The 14101-nt window shown below is 28.1% G+C and overlaps 4 protein-coding genes across 13 annotated transcripts; all 4 read right to left on the bottom strand.

Moving 5' to 3' along the window:
- Positions 1-7: 7 nt before the first annotated feature.
- On the bottom strand, positions 8-3446 carry LOC148229674 (uncharacterized). 9 transcript variants are annotated; one of them, XR_015811284.1, is made up of 11 exons: positions 3359-3446; positions 2602-2985; positions 2377-2534; positions 2176-2298; positions 1967-2107; positions 1776-1903; positions 1147-1609; positions 874-1028; positions 460-573; positions 285-392; positions 8-215 (listed from the first exon to the last, which is right to left on the bottom strand). XR_015811284.1 is itself a non-coding variant. In XM_088196763.1 (10 exons), exons 2-10 carry the CDS (start codon positions 2980-2982, stop codon positions 114-116), a joined length of 1410 nt encoding a protein of 469 aa, XP_088052889.1. In that variant the 5' UTR covers positions 2983-2985; positions 3359-3446; the 3' UTR covers positions 8-113. The 9 variants fall into 9 exon arrangements, 5 of the variants coding, with proteins under 5 accessions (XP_088052889.1, XP_088052891.1, XP_088052892.1 ...); XR_015811286.1 differs by having other exon boundaries at positions 1147-1657; positions 2377-2531; positions 3359-3436; XR_015811287.1 differs by having other exon boundaries at positions 2377-2531; positions 3359-3436.
- A 1013-nt stretch (positions 3447-4459) lies between these two features.
- LOC148229673 (uncharacterized) lies at positions 4460-5861 on the bottom strand (the record flags this gene model as incomplete). Its single annotated transcript, XM_088196940.1, has 1 exon — positions 4460-5861. A coding segment is annotated over one exon (1296 nt), but the record flags the coding sequence as incomplete, so codon positions are not given.
- Positions 4460-8687, bottom strand: LOC148229672 (uncharacterized). 2 transcript variants are annotated; one of them, XR_015811288.1, is made up of 6 exons: positions 8428-8687; positions 8157-8360; positions 7691-7746; positions 7541-7616; positions 7390-7454; positions 4460-5840 (listed from the first exon to the last, which is right to left on the bottom strand). XR_015811288.1 is itself a non-coding variant. In XM_088196776.1 (5 exons), exons 1-5 carry the CDS (start codon positions 8578-8580, stop codon positions 7312-7314), a joined length of 612 nt encoding a protein of 203 aa, XP_088052902.1. In that variant the 5' UTR covers positions 8581-8687; the 3' UTR covers positions 7166-7311. The 2 variants fall into 2 exon arrangements, 1 of the variants encoding a protein (XP_088052902.1); XM_088196776.1 differs by lacking the exon at positions 4460-5840 and having other exon boundaries at positions 7166-7454; positions 8177-8360.
- Positions 8688-11963: 3276 nt separating this feature from the next.
- LOC148229671 (THAP domain-containing protein 2-like) lies at positions 11964-14075 on the bottom strand. Its single transcript, XM_088196774.1, has 6 exons — positions 13942-14075; positions 13667-13827; positions 13419-13599; positions 12995-13038; positions 12846-12921; positions 11964-12238 (listed from the first exon to the last, which is right to left on the bottom strand). The coding sequence occupies exons 2-6, from the start codon at positions 13817-13819 to the stop codon at positions 12066-12068; spliced, it is 627 nt and encodes a 208-aa protein (XP_088052900.1). The 5' UTR covers positions 13820-13827; positions 13942-14075; the 3' UTR covers positions 11964-12065.
- Positions 14076-14101: the final 26 nt, after the last annotated feature.

The raw sequence follows: 14101 nt of genomic DNA, 5'->3' as shown, positions 1-14101 counted from the left end.
TTTATAATTTGTTTCGTTTGCACACATATCACATTTATTAAAAAAGAAAAACAATCACAGACAATAATATAAATATATAAATAATAAAAGTCAGTCTAATTTTAAGATAAGATTTACGTTGCAGTCTTTTTCCCGTGAACGGTTTTCACGTGGAGTTTTAATGGTGCGCTTTGTATACTTGAATATGTGCAATGAACACATTTATATGGACGTTCCTAAAATGTTTATTATATTATTATCTAATTACAACGTAAACAATTATATTATTCATAAAAAAAATTTACCCCTGTGTGCCTCATTATATGCTTGCGTAAAGTATTGTGATCTCCGGTACGATAGTCGCAATGATTACAAACAAATGGTTTTTCTCCTGTATGTTGACGCATATGAAGCTGGAATAAAGTGATCATATAAATAATTGAGCAAAGAAAACTATATTATATAAATATATATAAACACCTGCATCATGTGTTTTCTACCAGTCGAGTGTCCACACACATTGCATATAAATGGTTTGATTTTTTTATGAACGCACTGTATGTGTTTCTTCAAACTTTTACAATCAGAAAAGAACTAAAAATATATAATGCATCATATGACTTGTAATAATTATAACTTAATACATTTATAGACTAGTTTTAGATGTTATTACAAAATCGATTAGTAGGAAGACCATCACAACTATTAAATAAACAATTTTAAGTTATTTTTTGTACGAAACAACTGACAATAGTTAATATATTTATAGTTAAAACTCGTAAAAAAATCGCTAGTATTAACAGTCAATTTATGGTTTTATTCTGAGTAAGTTAAAATAAAATGTTTTTGCATGTGACACTCTTTTTCAAAGTATTCAATATATAAATTGGATACCTTGTTACATATTTCACACTGCATCTTAGCATACCAGCGTGGAAGATTAGGAGTTTGATCGGATTCTTCTTTTGCAGGTTCTACATTGTTTTTTGTGCCATTTTTATTCTTTTGCACATTCCGCCAATGTCTCGCTAGATGTTGAACCATCTTAGCTGAAATTGAATATATTCATTACATAAGAATATATGAGGGGAGACAAATGTAAGCCTTAAGAGTGCGATAAAAATTTAAAACACAACTATATTGTCGTGTAAATTGTCAGCAATGTACTTATAGCTATAGTAGGAATCAGACATTCAGGACAGCATTAGCTTAAAATGGCCGCTACAATTGCAATATGTATCAGATATTTTTGCAACGCTTTGAAGCAGAAGGTGACGATTTTCTAGGAAGAATTTACTGGAATTCAAAAGAGTTAACAAGGAATGATATACTTCTTAAAAATAAAAGCAAAGAAATAGATTACGCTGACTCTCTTTTTGATATGAACGGTATGAAAATTTGACCTACAATTGAATCAAAACTACGTAAACTTTTGTGTATAGGTGTATTACTGCAATATAAAATACTCAGGCACCATACTGCCTGTTCGACGATTGTAGCAATCTATGATTTTCTCTTTCAGTGTCTTAAACATCCTCTGTACTCCTCAGCCATTTTTAAATCTTTGGACCAGAAGTTCAGGTCTAACAAAGAGGTGCAACAGGTGGTGCAGGATTAGCTGAGAATTCAGCTGAAACATTTTTTAAATGTATCAATGCACTTTCTAAGCGCTGGAAAGCTTGAATTAAACACAATACAGATTCATAATTTTTATACTATTTTCGTTCAGTAAATACTTAAGGTTTTCATTTATTTACCCTTGTAAATCATAAATAAAAGTTTTAATATATACATACAAACACTGTGTGTCTTCACGGCAGAGCATAAAGGACACGATAATATATCCAAAAAAATCTGATGTTCCCGCCATAAGTGCAAAGAACAAGTTGGCCAATTATTGCAGCTAATTTTACATATTGAACACCTGCAATGTATAAATAAATATTTTTAAAAAATAATATAAAGAAAAATTTTCTAAGATTCTTACAAATATGGTGGAGTTGGATTTCTTTGCGGTGAGCGTTGATAAGTCGTAGTTGTTGTTGGAATAACATCGACGTGACAAGCTCGATGCGTTTCCATTGATTCCTCGGAATTAAATCTATAAAGACATTGCTTCATTGTGCATCTAAAAATAAATATAAAATAAATTGTAAAATTTAATCTTGAATGTAGAAAAAATTATCTAATAAATACTTTATCTTTCTATCTCCGCATAACACAGCTTGCGCTTCTTGTTTGGTTCTGGGTTGAGACCAATATTCTTCAACGGCTTTAGATATACGAATGCTTTGGTTATCTTTTCTATTGTTTTTATCTCTAAAATGAAAACATATGTATAAAATAAATATTAAAATGTATATACATATATAAATATAGTATAATTAAATATCTAACGTATTGAGTTTTTCTTCATTATCTGTAGTAATTTCTTGTAAATTATGGTTAATCATCATATGTCTCCGACATTCTTCAACAGATGATAAAGGAATAGAACATTTACCGCAAATATACATCGTTTTTTCTACTTCTTTTTTTACTTCAGTAACACTCTGCTTAAATTAATATTTATATTTATAAAAATTATATTTTATTTTTATATAATAATTTTATTTAACAAACCTGTTTATTGCATAAATTTTGACAGTGTGAGATCATTGCCGATTTATCGCATGTCAGAAAGTCGCAATCTTTGCACTTAAAAGCTTCCACAACATCGGCTATTGGTTTCATTTCAACGTCGTTAAGCTCTGGTTCTAAATTTTTACTTTTTTCTACATTTTTTATTCCACTAAATGCATCTAACTCACATAAAGAATCAGTAACATCAACATCTGGTATTATCGATATTTCTTTTTCAGCCTCGTTGTCGGTGTTTGTTGCGCATGAAAACGTTGTATTTAATTCATTATGTATAATATCATTGCCAGCTTTACTTTTGCAAGATTTTTTTTTATTAATTTCATTTTTTACAACAAAGGTGTTTAAAAAAACTGGATCCATAGCCTGAAAATAAAAATTTAATGAGTGTTATATCATGAATTATGTATATATATATATATATATATATATATACATATCAGACTCCATAAACTATCATAAGAATATTAATAAAAAATATATATTTTTTTAAGACGTATTTTTAAACCATACAGCTAATAACATTAAAATACAATTATTATTACATATTACATTATATATTAGACTCTATGTCTTATAAAAATCTTAAAAGGTATTGTATATTTTTATAACCTATAAACAACATTCGACAATTTTGAAGTTGAGCTTTACGTGAGTATGGAAATTTAAATAGGGGTATATTAGTAAAAAAACTAATAAAATATTGCAAAACATAACGTTTATTACGTGCTTTTGTCACCTTAATGAATATTTATTGCACTCAAACACGAATCGGCGACATGATAATGACGTCTAGCATTAGATCCAGTGCTGCCATAGAGAAAAATATAACCATTTGAAGGCAAGACTAATTTAAAATAGAGGAATAAAAAAATCAACTCTTTCTTTTTTTAGATAGCTTATACTTTTTTTAACAAATCGTCACCTTCTACAATTAAGTTTATTTGTTGAATATGGCTGTATATAAAAATAACACATATGTATGTTTTAAATACGCTTAATAGATTTGTGTATATAATGTACATTTTTTATTGATAAAGGTTCAAATTGCATGTATTTTTGTTAAAAGCAGATAATATAAAAAAAAACAATTTGGATAGCTATTTTAATAACAGCTTAATGATTGATTTTCTTCTCTAAAAACATTCTAAAACCTCTAACTTTTCCGAATTTTAATAGCTACAGGTGTAAAACAGAACTAAAAAAAATATTTGTATTTAAAAAAATACATTATATATCTTACTAAAATATATAAAAAATACAGTACAAACATATCTAATTAAAATTTATTTATTAATTTAATTTAAATGCAATGTGTGTGCGTATTGATACATAATATGTGTGTGTAAAAAATGTTTGGGCAAACTGTGCATTATCCCGAAAAAAAATAACGTCTAAATACTATATCTTACATGTGTTCTAATAAACTGGCCCACTGAAATAGATAGAAACTATATAAAAAATGCTGGGATATGACTTAGTATATCGTAAATTTTAATTCCCAGTCAGCAAGTATGAAAATTTTCGTCCACAATGTAAATCAAAGCCAATACCACAACGTGCGAGTTAATTCATCCATGGGGATGTTGGATCACATAATTTTAGTAAGTATACTCATTCATGAGTATTAAGTGTTTTTCAACCCCTTCTACATTTCACAATTTTGGCTCAATTATATGAATAATAAGCTATTGATTTACTTTAAACACTCTTATGTTTATTTCATTAATTTGACATTCCGACCTTATCCGTCCTTGTCTATATTTTCTATTGCACGAAATTAGCACTCAAAAACTTAAGCTCAAATTTTTTTAAATTTAGGAAATAATAATAATAAAAATCAGATCTGTAACATTTATTACAATTTAATAAAATACATTTAAGAGAATTATAATACAATAAATATAATCTAAAACAAACGTTATAATAAACGGTGATTCATAAAATCACTTGTTCAAAGAAGCATGACAAATTATTATGTGATTTGAAATCATGTTTTTACTCTTGAATAATTTCCTACATTTGTCACATTTAAAGAGGCAAGAATTATTGTGGACATTCATATGCTGTGAAAGGTAATATTTAAATTTGAATGCTTTTCCACATTTATCACATACAAAGTCCTTTGAATCATAATGAACATTAATATGCTTCAAAAGGTGTTCTTTACATTTGAATGCTTTTCCACATATGTCACATTTAATATCATATAAATCACTATGAACATACATATGCCTTGAAAGAAAACTTTTATTTTTAAATGTCTTTCCACATGGATCACATTTAAAATTCAAAGGATTATTACGAGTATGTGTATACTTATGTTTTAAAAGATCATTTCTGCAATTAAATATTTTTTCACATTTGTTGCATTTATAGTTTAAAGAATCAACATGAGCATACATATGTTGTAAAAAGTAACATTTACGCTTGAACGGTTTTTCACATTTGTCACATTTATAATTCCAAGAACTTTTATGTATATCCATATGCCTCGAAAGGAAATTTATGGATTTAAATTGTCTTCCACATTTATCACATTCAAAGTTTTTGGACTTAAGATCATCTTCCATATGCTTTGAAATGTGATGTTTCATATGCCGTGCAATCCATCTTTTACAACGAAATGATTTTCCACATATATCACATAAAAAATCTTTAGTATCTCTGTGAGTATGCATATGCTGTACAAGATCACCTTTACGTTTCAATGCTTTCCCACAATAGTCACATTGAAAGCTTCTAGAATTACTATGCACATGCATATGTTCCGAAAGGGAATTTTTAAATTTGAATGCTTTTGCGCACTTGTTACATTTATAATTCAAAACATCACTATGAACACGCATATGTCTTGAAAGATAATTTTTATACTTGAATCTTTTTCTACAAATGTCACAACCAAAGTCCAAAGAACCGATGTGTACATTCATATGCTTCAAAAGTTTATTTTTATTCTTGAATGCTTTTTCACATTTGTTACATTCATATTTCCAAGAATCTATGAGCTGTGAGAGCTTGCATCCTGTTTTCAATCTATTTTTACAAATTTCACATTTGTCACATTTAGAACTAAATAAATCGGAATGTAGCTTGAGATGCTTTATAAGCGCATTCTGTTGTGTAAACAATTTATGGCAATATGCACACTTGAACTGCACATCTACATCAAAATGCTTAACATCGCTTGAATGTTTCTCATGGTTGTTGTCTTCTTGTTTCTGAAAATTAAGATCAAGATATTATTTATTGAGTAAATAATTAATTACACTATAACCGGCAATATAAAAATAGACTTAGTTTAGATATAATTAGGGTTTTCAATTATTCGTAGTTTTCAACTATTCGAATATTAAATAAAAATTAATGAATGAAGTACTCGAATATATTCGTAATTTTTTAATCGGTTTTAACCAATTTGTGCTAAAATTCAATATCTATAAAATAATATTTAATTGAAAAATGATTATTGACAATGCTTAATTTGTTGATGGAACTTTTTAAATAGATAATTTTATCAAATTTATTGTATATACAGGGCCGGCCCGAGGGGCAGGCAGTACAGGAAATCACCTGGGGCGCTAGATTTTGTGGCGCGCCGTGATTCCAAATAAAGGCGCAATATTCACTTAAAATTATCAAACAATATTGTTAAGGAATATAATCTGATATTAGTTTTTATACACTACTGTGTACTCTTTAAATTATTTCACACGTAAAAAATCACAACAAAAAATAAATTATAAATTCTTTATACCCACAATCGTAAAAAAGAGCATGTTGTCAAATATAATATATTATTTATTTAATTTGAATTATATTTTTGCGCTCATCAAGTATTAATAGGGGGGGGGGGGTGCGCAAATTTAGTTTTTGCCTGGGGCGCCAAATAACCTAGGGCCGGCCCTGTGTATATATAATAGCTAATAATGTTTGTAAAGAATTTTATATACATAAAGATCGTATCAGTATCGTTGTTTGTTTTGTGCAATTTACATATAAACTAAATAACTAGAAATAAATTAACCACAATCGAATTATAGAACTGATTGAAAAAAAATCTTTGCATCTTGAAAAAATGAATACCAATAACTTATAATTTCACAAAAATTTGCAACACACCTGTTTTTGTGATAAATGTTGAACAATGAAAAAGTGTGGACCATTCCAATATTTTGTTTTTTTCAACAAACGAATTCTGTGAATTCGGTCATAGCAAACCACCCAACTCATTCTATTCATAAATGTTTTTCGAAAGCATTTTAACTTGAATTGCTTTTGAAAAACATTTATGAATAGAATGTTTACGGCGGTGTTTATTATGACCAAATTTGCAGAATTCGTTCGTTGAAAAAAACAAAATGCCCACCCTTTATTATTGTTCAACGCTTATCTTTAAATTTTAAAGCATTTTTTAATTGAGGAGCGTCTTAATATATCTCATTTAGAAATCAAATAAAGGCGCATAAAGGATTACGGATTTTAGAGCGGCACTAGTCACTCATGTGTATTGAGAGAAAAAACGACTACCTGTGTTGCTCAAGTATACAAAATATCTCATTCTAAGATTTTTTCAAATATCATTTGAGATAGTATAAATGAATATTTTTCGAATGATCGATTGAGAACTCAAAATATGACCCAACATTTTTTATTATTAATATGATCAGAAATATATCTGAGTGGATTAATCTAAAACAGGCAATATATTTGGAATAATGTATTTGGGCTGTAAAGTAAGACATGGGATGTATTCAGTTTTACTATTACTTGTATTTCCATGAAATCATTTTGTTGAATATTAGCTGTATTTTCAATTTTAACTTCATGAATTTCTGAAAATAAAATTTGGTTGTAAATTAAAAGCTGTAATAATATTTAATGTATAGATTTGTAAGTATCATATATATATTTTTCTTACCTTCTTCAAACATATCATCCAATGTATGTATATTACCATCTTCATCGTTGTCATTTTCTATTTTAATATATTTACACTGAAAGAAAATAAATATTTCAAATTTTAAATTATTTTTAATTATATGGATGTACTGAAAGTTTCATAGTTTACCATAATATCACATTCAATTGTGTTAATTTTTGTTTCAAGGTTCTTAACGTCTGGATCTAGAAATTTAGAAAAAACAATATTTGATGTTTTCATTATTTAATCTAGGAATTTTTAAAACTACTGAATACATATTCATACAAAATAATTGAACTTCTTTAAACATATAAAGAGTTAGTTTTTGAATAATCAAATGTATATAAAGTGGTATCATTTACTTTAAGAATAGGAAAGAAAAAATATAATATAGGATATGCGTTAGATTAAAATGTATTGATATTTTGAGGGTTTACATATTTCTATGACGCATTTAGTATAAAAATTATCGTCTTATCATGTTATGAGAATAAAGTTCACATGATTAATATTTTTTATATTTTCTCCCCACCTCAGTATATTTTTAAAACATATATCTAATCATAGTTCATGAATATAATATACTACTTTTGATTTTTAAAAACCTGGTCACCTCGTTTTTATACAACTCACTAGTAGAATTTTTGATGTGCGTCGACGAAGATAAATACTCAGAAGAGTGTAATAACTGTGACGGTACTACGCCTTTCCTTAGAGCTAATAGCTTTAGGGGAACGCTTAGATGACGTCCAGTTCTCTCGTCGTAGTATTCGCTGTTTCGTCTGAAATCTGCTTCAGCGAAATGGCGCTCGCACACCTATGTGACATGTTATAATTTAAATCATATAACATAATCACAACTAATTATTTAAAACGATACGTACCCTGGAATGCCGAGTAGGTAAAAAATGTGCTCGACTAATTGCCTGGAGCCACTTGTTTTTAATAACCTCATCTCGAGGAAATTGGAAGAGGCTAACCTTAGGACCGTTCTTGTAATTTCCATTGCACTTAGGCACACAGCACGTATACACCATGATTGCAATACTACGTTTCAATAAACTCCTATCGATGTTTGACAGATCTCGTTTGACAGATCACATTGATTTTCTACACACAGAGATTCATCTTATGCGCATGCGCAAGCTTAACCACTTCATCCTCGGGTTTATTTTAAAAAAATGGTCAAAAATAATCACCTTTTTTTATTGCGATTTATTATGTGATGTGTTATGAGAATGATGAAAAAAATCAGTTTAAAATTATTTATTCATAATTATTATTATTATTACACTTTTAAAATCTTTTTTTTTTTTAAATTAATAAAAATTTTAAGTTGCCTCCTTTGCTGTTTCTTTTCATCCAAACTCTAAACATTACATAGAAATACATATGTATGTGTGTATCTTAAGTAATGTTTGTTGTCAAATAAAAAAAAAATACCTTATAATACAGTATGGTGATTTTTGAAACAATGTGTAACGCATAAAGCAACCATGCATTCTGGACAATGGAATTGCGCGTCTCTTCTAATTTTTTCCCCATTCGCGTCAAACAAACTAAATTTTGGTTCTGATTTTTGTGGATTTTACACGAATATATTTTACCATCTGGTTATAATACGCAGTTCTGAATGAATAGATCTTCTGAGAAAATATTTGAAATTTATGGTTTCTGTTTTGTTACCTAATTTATGATGACATCCAGAAATAAAGTAAATATATTCGAATTGTCTGATAATTTCCGCATTCCATGGAAGTGGGTGAAATGAAAGCAATCTAAATGAAAGCAACCTGATCGTGTAAAATAAATACTAGCATCATAAAGTGTCAGTTTTTTTATTTGATTTATGAGGGGTAAATGTCTTCAATATAAATGCACATGTGAGAGAATGCATAGATAGAAACGTGTAAAAAAATACTAGCATCGTAAAGCAGGGGTATCCAACCCAAATGATCTTGCTACCACTTTGGAAATGCATCATAACGGAAATGCGAGCCACATATAAAATTATATATCCACATATAAAATTATATATCCCCATATTAGATTTTGATACACTATAGACATTTTTTGGAGTGAAAAATTAAAACGTAATGAGTTATTATTATTGTGTTTAGTATTATTCTTACATGTAAACATAGATAATATAATAATATGATACTAAACGTTAATTGTAAAAAAATATATAATACTAAAAATGAAATATAAAAAATATATAAATAAAAATGTTCAAAGCAAGCCGCGGGTTGGCCACCCCTGTCGTAAAGTGCATTTTTTAAATTTAATTTATGAGGATCAAATGTCTTCGATACAAACGCACATATGAGAGAATGCGTAGTAACGCAAGGTATTATGCAGAACGATTTTTTTTTAATATAGAGTTCACACGCGCCCGTGCGTGTATGCGTCTAACGCCAAAAACATTTTGAACGCGCCCGTGCGTGTAAAAGGGTGAAGTGGTTAAAGCAATGTTACCAATATAGTCTAAACTTGTGTTGGGAAGATAAGGGAAATTTTTCTAGAAAATAAAAATAATTATTTTATCGTGGTAATTCACATTACCACGAAAAATATTGATAATGATATCGTGGCCATGCATATTGGTGTATGTGTTTATATAAATTAACATACATTTTTTTATTTTTGTTCCTTCCAAAATAAAAGGTTTGTCCAAATTCCATTTGGCGGCTTACATAAACAATATCACAAATTTACTGTGAATCTTTGTACTGATACATAAATTTATGTTAGAAAACTTGTTATATTTAATTTTACTCATTCTTATCATTTTCTTATTTTAAAAGTTTAAATAGTTTGTAGCACACATTAAACATAAATTTATTTAAATTAAATAATAAACATAAAGTAAATTCTTACATACCTACATATGTATTATAAATACATATTACTGCAAAACATGCAAAAAAAAGTAAAATATTATTTAAAAAATATGTATTTAATGTAAATTACAAGAAAAATTACATAGCTAAAGCTGGTACATTTACATACCCGTATTTTTACTTTGAATGAATATTAAAAAGTTTAAGATCAGGTATTGAATGGTATCAGTGGATGATTCTGTTTATAATATTGTTTCACATTATTCAACATTTAAGATTCAAAGAAGCAAGACAAATTATTATGTGATTTGAAATCATGTTCTTACTCTTGAAAGATTTCCCACATTCGTCACATTTAAAGAGACAAGAATTATTGTGGACATTCATATGCTGTAACCGGTAATATTCAAATCTGAATGCTTTTCCACATTTATCATATACAAAGTCATTAGAATCACAATGAATATTAATACGCTTTAAAAGGTATTCTTTACATTTGAATGCTTTTCCACATATGTCACATTTAATATCATATAAATTACTATGAACATACATATGCCTTGAAAGGTAACTTTTACTTTTAAATGTTTTTCCACATGGTCCACATTTAAAATTTAAATGACTATTACGAGTGTGTTCGCTTATGTTTTGAAAGTTCATTTCTGCAATTAAATATTTTATCACATTTGTTGTATTTATAGTTTAAAGAATTAACATGAGCATACATATGTTGTAAAACGTAACATTTACGCTTGAACGGTTTTTCACATTTGTCTCATTTATAACTGCAAGAACTTTTATGTATATACATATGCCTTGAAAGAAGATTTATAGATTTAAATTGTCTTCCACATTTATCACATTTAAAGTTCTTAGACTTAAGATCAACTCTCAGCTGGTTCAAAATGTAATGACGTTTCACATGTCTTGCGATCCATCTTTTACAACGAAATGATTTTCCACATATATCACATAAAAAATCTTTAGTATCTCTGTGAGTATGCATATGCTGTAAAAGATCACCTTTACGTTTCAATGCTTTCCCACAATAATCACATTGAAAGTTTCTAGAATTGCTATGAACATACATATGTACCGAGAGGGATTTTTTAGTTTTGAATTCTTTTTTACATTTGACACATTTAAAATGCAAAGAATCACTATGGACATGCATATGTCTTGAAAGGTAATATTTATACTTGAATATTTTTCCACAAATGTCACATCCAAAGTCAACGTGTACATTCAAATGCTTCAAAAAGTTATTTTTATTCTTGAATGCTTTTTCACATTTGTTACATTTATATATCCAAGGATCAATGAGCTGTGAGAACTTACATTCAGTTTTCAATCTATTTTTACAAATTTCACACTTGTCACATTTAGAACTAAATAAATTGGAATGCAGCTTGAGGTGCTCTATAAGACAATCTTGTTGTGGAAACAATTTGTTGCAATATGCACACTTGAACTTCTCATCCAAATCAGATTGCTGAACATCACTTGAATGTTTATCACAGTTGTCTTCACATTTTTTCTGAAAATTTATTATTTATAATATAATTAATTCAACCAATATCTCACTATAACTGCCGTTATACAATTAAACTAAGTTTATATATTTGGTTCAACCATTTTAAAGATATTATATTTTATAGATATGGTCAAAAAGTCATGGACTACTGTAAAATAAGGCTATATATTTTGTAAAATGTATTTCGGCTGCAAAGTAAGGTATGAGATGTAGAATTTAACAATATATTAATGGCATTCAATTTGACTATTACTTGTGTTTCCATAGCATCATTTTGCTTAATATTGATTGTATCTTCAATTTTAACTTCATGAATTTCTGAAAATAAAAATTAGTTGTTAATTAATATTTAATAATATTCAAGGTACGTGTTTTTAATTTTAAATTAATCCTTTTACAAATCAAATTAAACTTTTTTCATTTCAAATTAAACCTTTTAAAAATGAAATTAAACAATTGGATGAAATGTTTTCACTCTGAATTACAGTGTATTTTTTAAGTACATAAGATGCTGCTAGAGCGAAGATCTGGTAGCAGATTATTGCAGAAATTAGTAGAAAAAAATATCGAAAAAGTATGGTTAGTATTTGACAAGGTAAGCATTCACCATACTCAGGAAGTGTGTGAACTTGTTAAACATACAAATCATACTCTAATTTTTCTACCACCGTATTCTTCAATGATTAATCCAAATGAAGGAGTCTTTCCAAAAATTAAATTTTCTGCTAGGAGTGCTGGCGGATCCATCGGTTAAATTTGGTGGATATTTTAGTGACACTATACTCGTTTATATTTGAAAAATATGTACTCTTATGTTCTTAAAAATACACTGCTTATTCGGAATGCAAGATATTTCATCCAAAATCCAATTGTTTAATTTAATTTGAAACGAAAAAAGTAAGTATCATATATGCATTTATCTTACTTTCTTCAAACATGTCATCCAATGTATGTAAATCATAATCTTCATTGTCGTCATTTTCAATTTTAATATTTTCACACTAAAATAAAATAAAATATTAAATTTTACATTATTCTAGATTATATTGACATACTGAAAGTTTTTTAGTTTACCTTAATATCACATTCAATTCCATTATTGTTTTTTACGCGTGCTTCTAGAAATATATTATATTTAAAAATAACACAGTTTTCCATATTCTTAAGTATAGGCTTTTCTAAAATTACTCAATAGATGCAAAACTAAACAATTTGTATAAAGTTTAAAACATGTTAATTTTTCGTTTGTTTGTTTAACTGTATTTTAATATGTAATTTTATACAGAACTGTTCTTATCTACTTCCAGCACTGGGATATTTTGTGTAAAGGATAAAATCTAATAATTACAATTAATGAAGTAATATGTTAAATGTGATTTTTTTAAAAACCTATGCATTTTATGTTTCATTTCAGCTAAAAAACATTGAATGTATTTATTCTAACAAAACTAAATTATTAATCATCAAGTTTTATAGTTCAGAACGGTATATAACTTACTAGTAGAATTTTCGATGCACTTCAATGATGATAAATACTCAGGATATAGAAACTGTGACGGTATTACTCCTTTCTTCAGGGCTACTGTCATTAATGGAACGCTCAGATGACGTCCTGTCCTCTCGTCGTAGTATTCACTATTTCTCTTAAAGTCTGTTTCTGTAAAGTGGCGCTCGCATACCTATATAACATATTATATGTTAAATCATATCGTACGTTTCCCACTAAATATTTAAAGCAATACATACTCTGGAATGTCGAGTAGGTAAAAAATTTGCTCTTCGAATTGTTTCAAGCCATTTATTTTTAACAGCCTCATCCCGAGGAAATTTGAAGACGCTAACTTTAGGGCCATTCCTATGATTCCCTTTACACTTAGACACGCAACACGTGTAAACCATGACTAGTACTAAAAAAAATATACTTTGAATAGTTCAACATAGAAAAATACAATAAAAACATGATTCTATAAGAAATAACATATGATATTATGTATCAAAGATTGATTATCAAGTTAGCATACCTCTGAGACATAGAACCGTTAGTCCTTGTTTGATAGTTAAAAGCGCGGGCAAAACGGAGCTGCTGTTTGTAAAGTCAAGCCAACTGCCAACTGTCGCGTTATTATTTTTTACACACGAAGTAGTCTCACGCGCATGCGCGATATATTCAATACTGACAAA

Source organism: Plectrocnemia conspersa, unplaced genomic scaffold (genome assembly GCF_051122295.1).
Source record: "Plectrocnemia conspersa isolate PC_06_02 unplaced genomic scaffold, ASM5112229v1 ptg000011l, whole genome shotgun sequence".
NCBI lineage: Eukaryota > Metazoa > Arthropoda > Insecta > Trichoptera > Polycentropodidae > Plectrocnemia > Plectrocnemia conspersa.
The sequence above is the reverse complement of the archived record's forward strand: the minus strand, read 5'-3'. Positions and strand labels throughout refer to the sequence as shown.

What these genes read in the sequence shown, in the direction of transcription:
- LOC148229674 (XM_088196763.1), bottom strand. Translation starts at nt 2,982, where the DNA reads ATGGATCCAGTTTTTTTAAACACCTTTGTTGTAAAAAATGAAATTAAT. An exon ending in AGTGTGAAATATGTAACAAG is followed by an intron (nt 574 to 873) that starts GTATCCAATTTA and finishes ATATATTTTTAG; the next exon opens with TTCTTTTCTGATTGTAAAAG. An exon ending in ATATAATGAGGCACACAGGG is followed by an intron (nt 216 to 284) that starts GTAAATTTTTTT and finishes TAAACATTTTAG; the next exon opens with GAACGTCCATATAAATGTGT.
- LOC148229672 (XM_088196776.1), bottom strand. Translation starts at nt 8,580, where the DNA reads ATGGTGTATACGTGCTGTGTGCCTAAGTGCAATGGAAATTACAAGAAC. An exon ending in TACCTACTCGGCATTCCAGG is followed by an intron (nt 8,361 to 8,427) that starts GTACGTATCGTT and finishes CATGTCACATAG; the next exon opens with GTGTGCGAGCGCCATTTCGC. An exon ending in GCACATCAAAAATTCTACTA is followed by an intron (nt 7,747 to 8,176) that starts GTGAGTTGTATA and finishes CTAAATTTCTAG; the next exon opens with ATCCAGACGTTAAGAACCTT.
- LOC148229671 (XM_088196774.1), bottom strand. Translation starts at nt 13,819, where the DNA reads ATGGTTTACACGTGTTGCGTGTCTAAGTGTAAAGGGAATCATAGGAAT. An exon ending in GTGCATCGAAAATTCTACTA is followed by an intron (nt 13,039 to 13,418) that starts GTAAGTTATATA and finishes ATATATTTCTAG; the next exon opens with AAGCACGCGTAAAAAACAAT. An exon ending in GGATGACATGTTTGAAGAAA is followed by an intron (nt 12,239 to 12,845) that starts GTAAGATAAATG and finishes TTTTATTTTCAG; the next exon opens with AAATTCATGAAGTTAAAATT.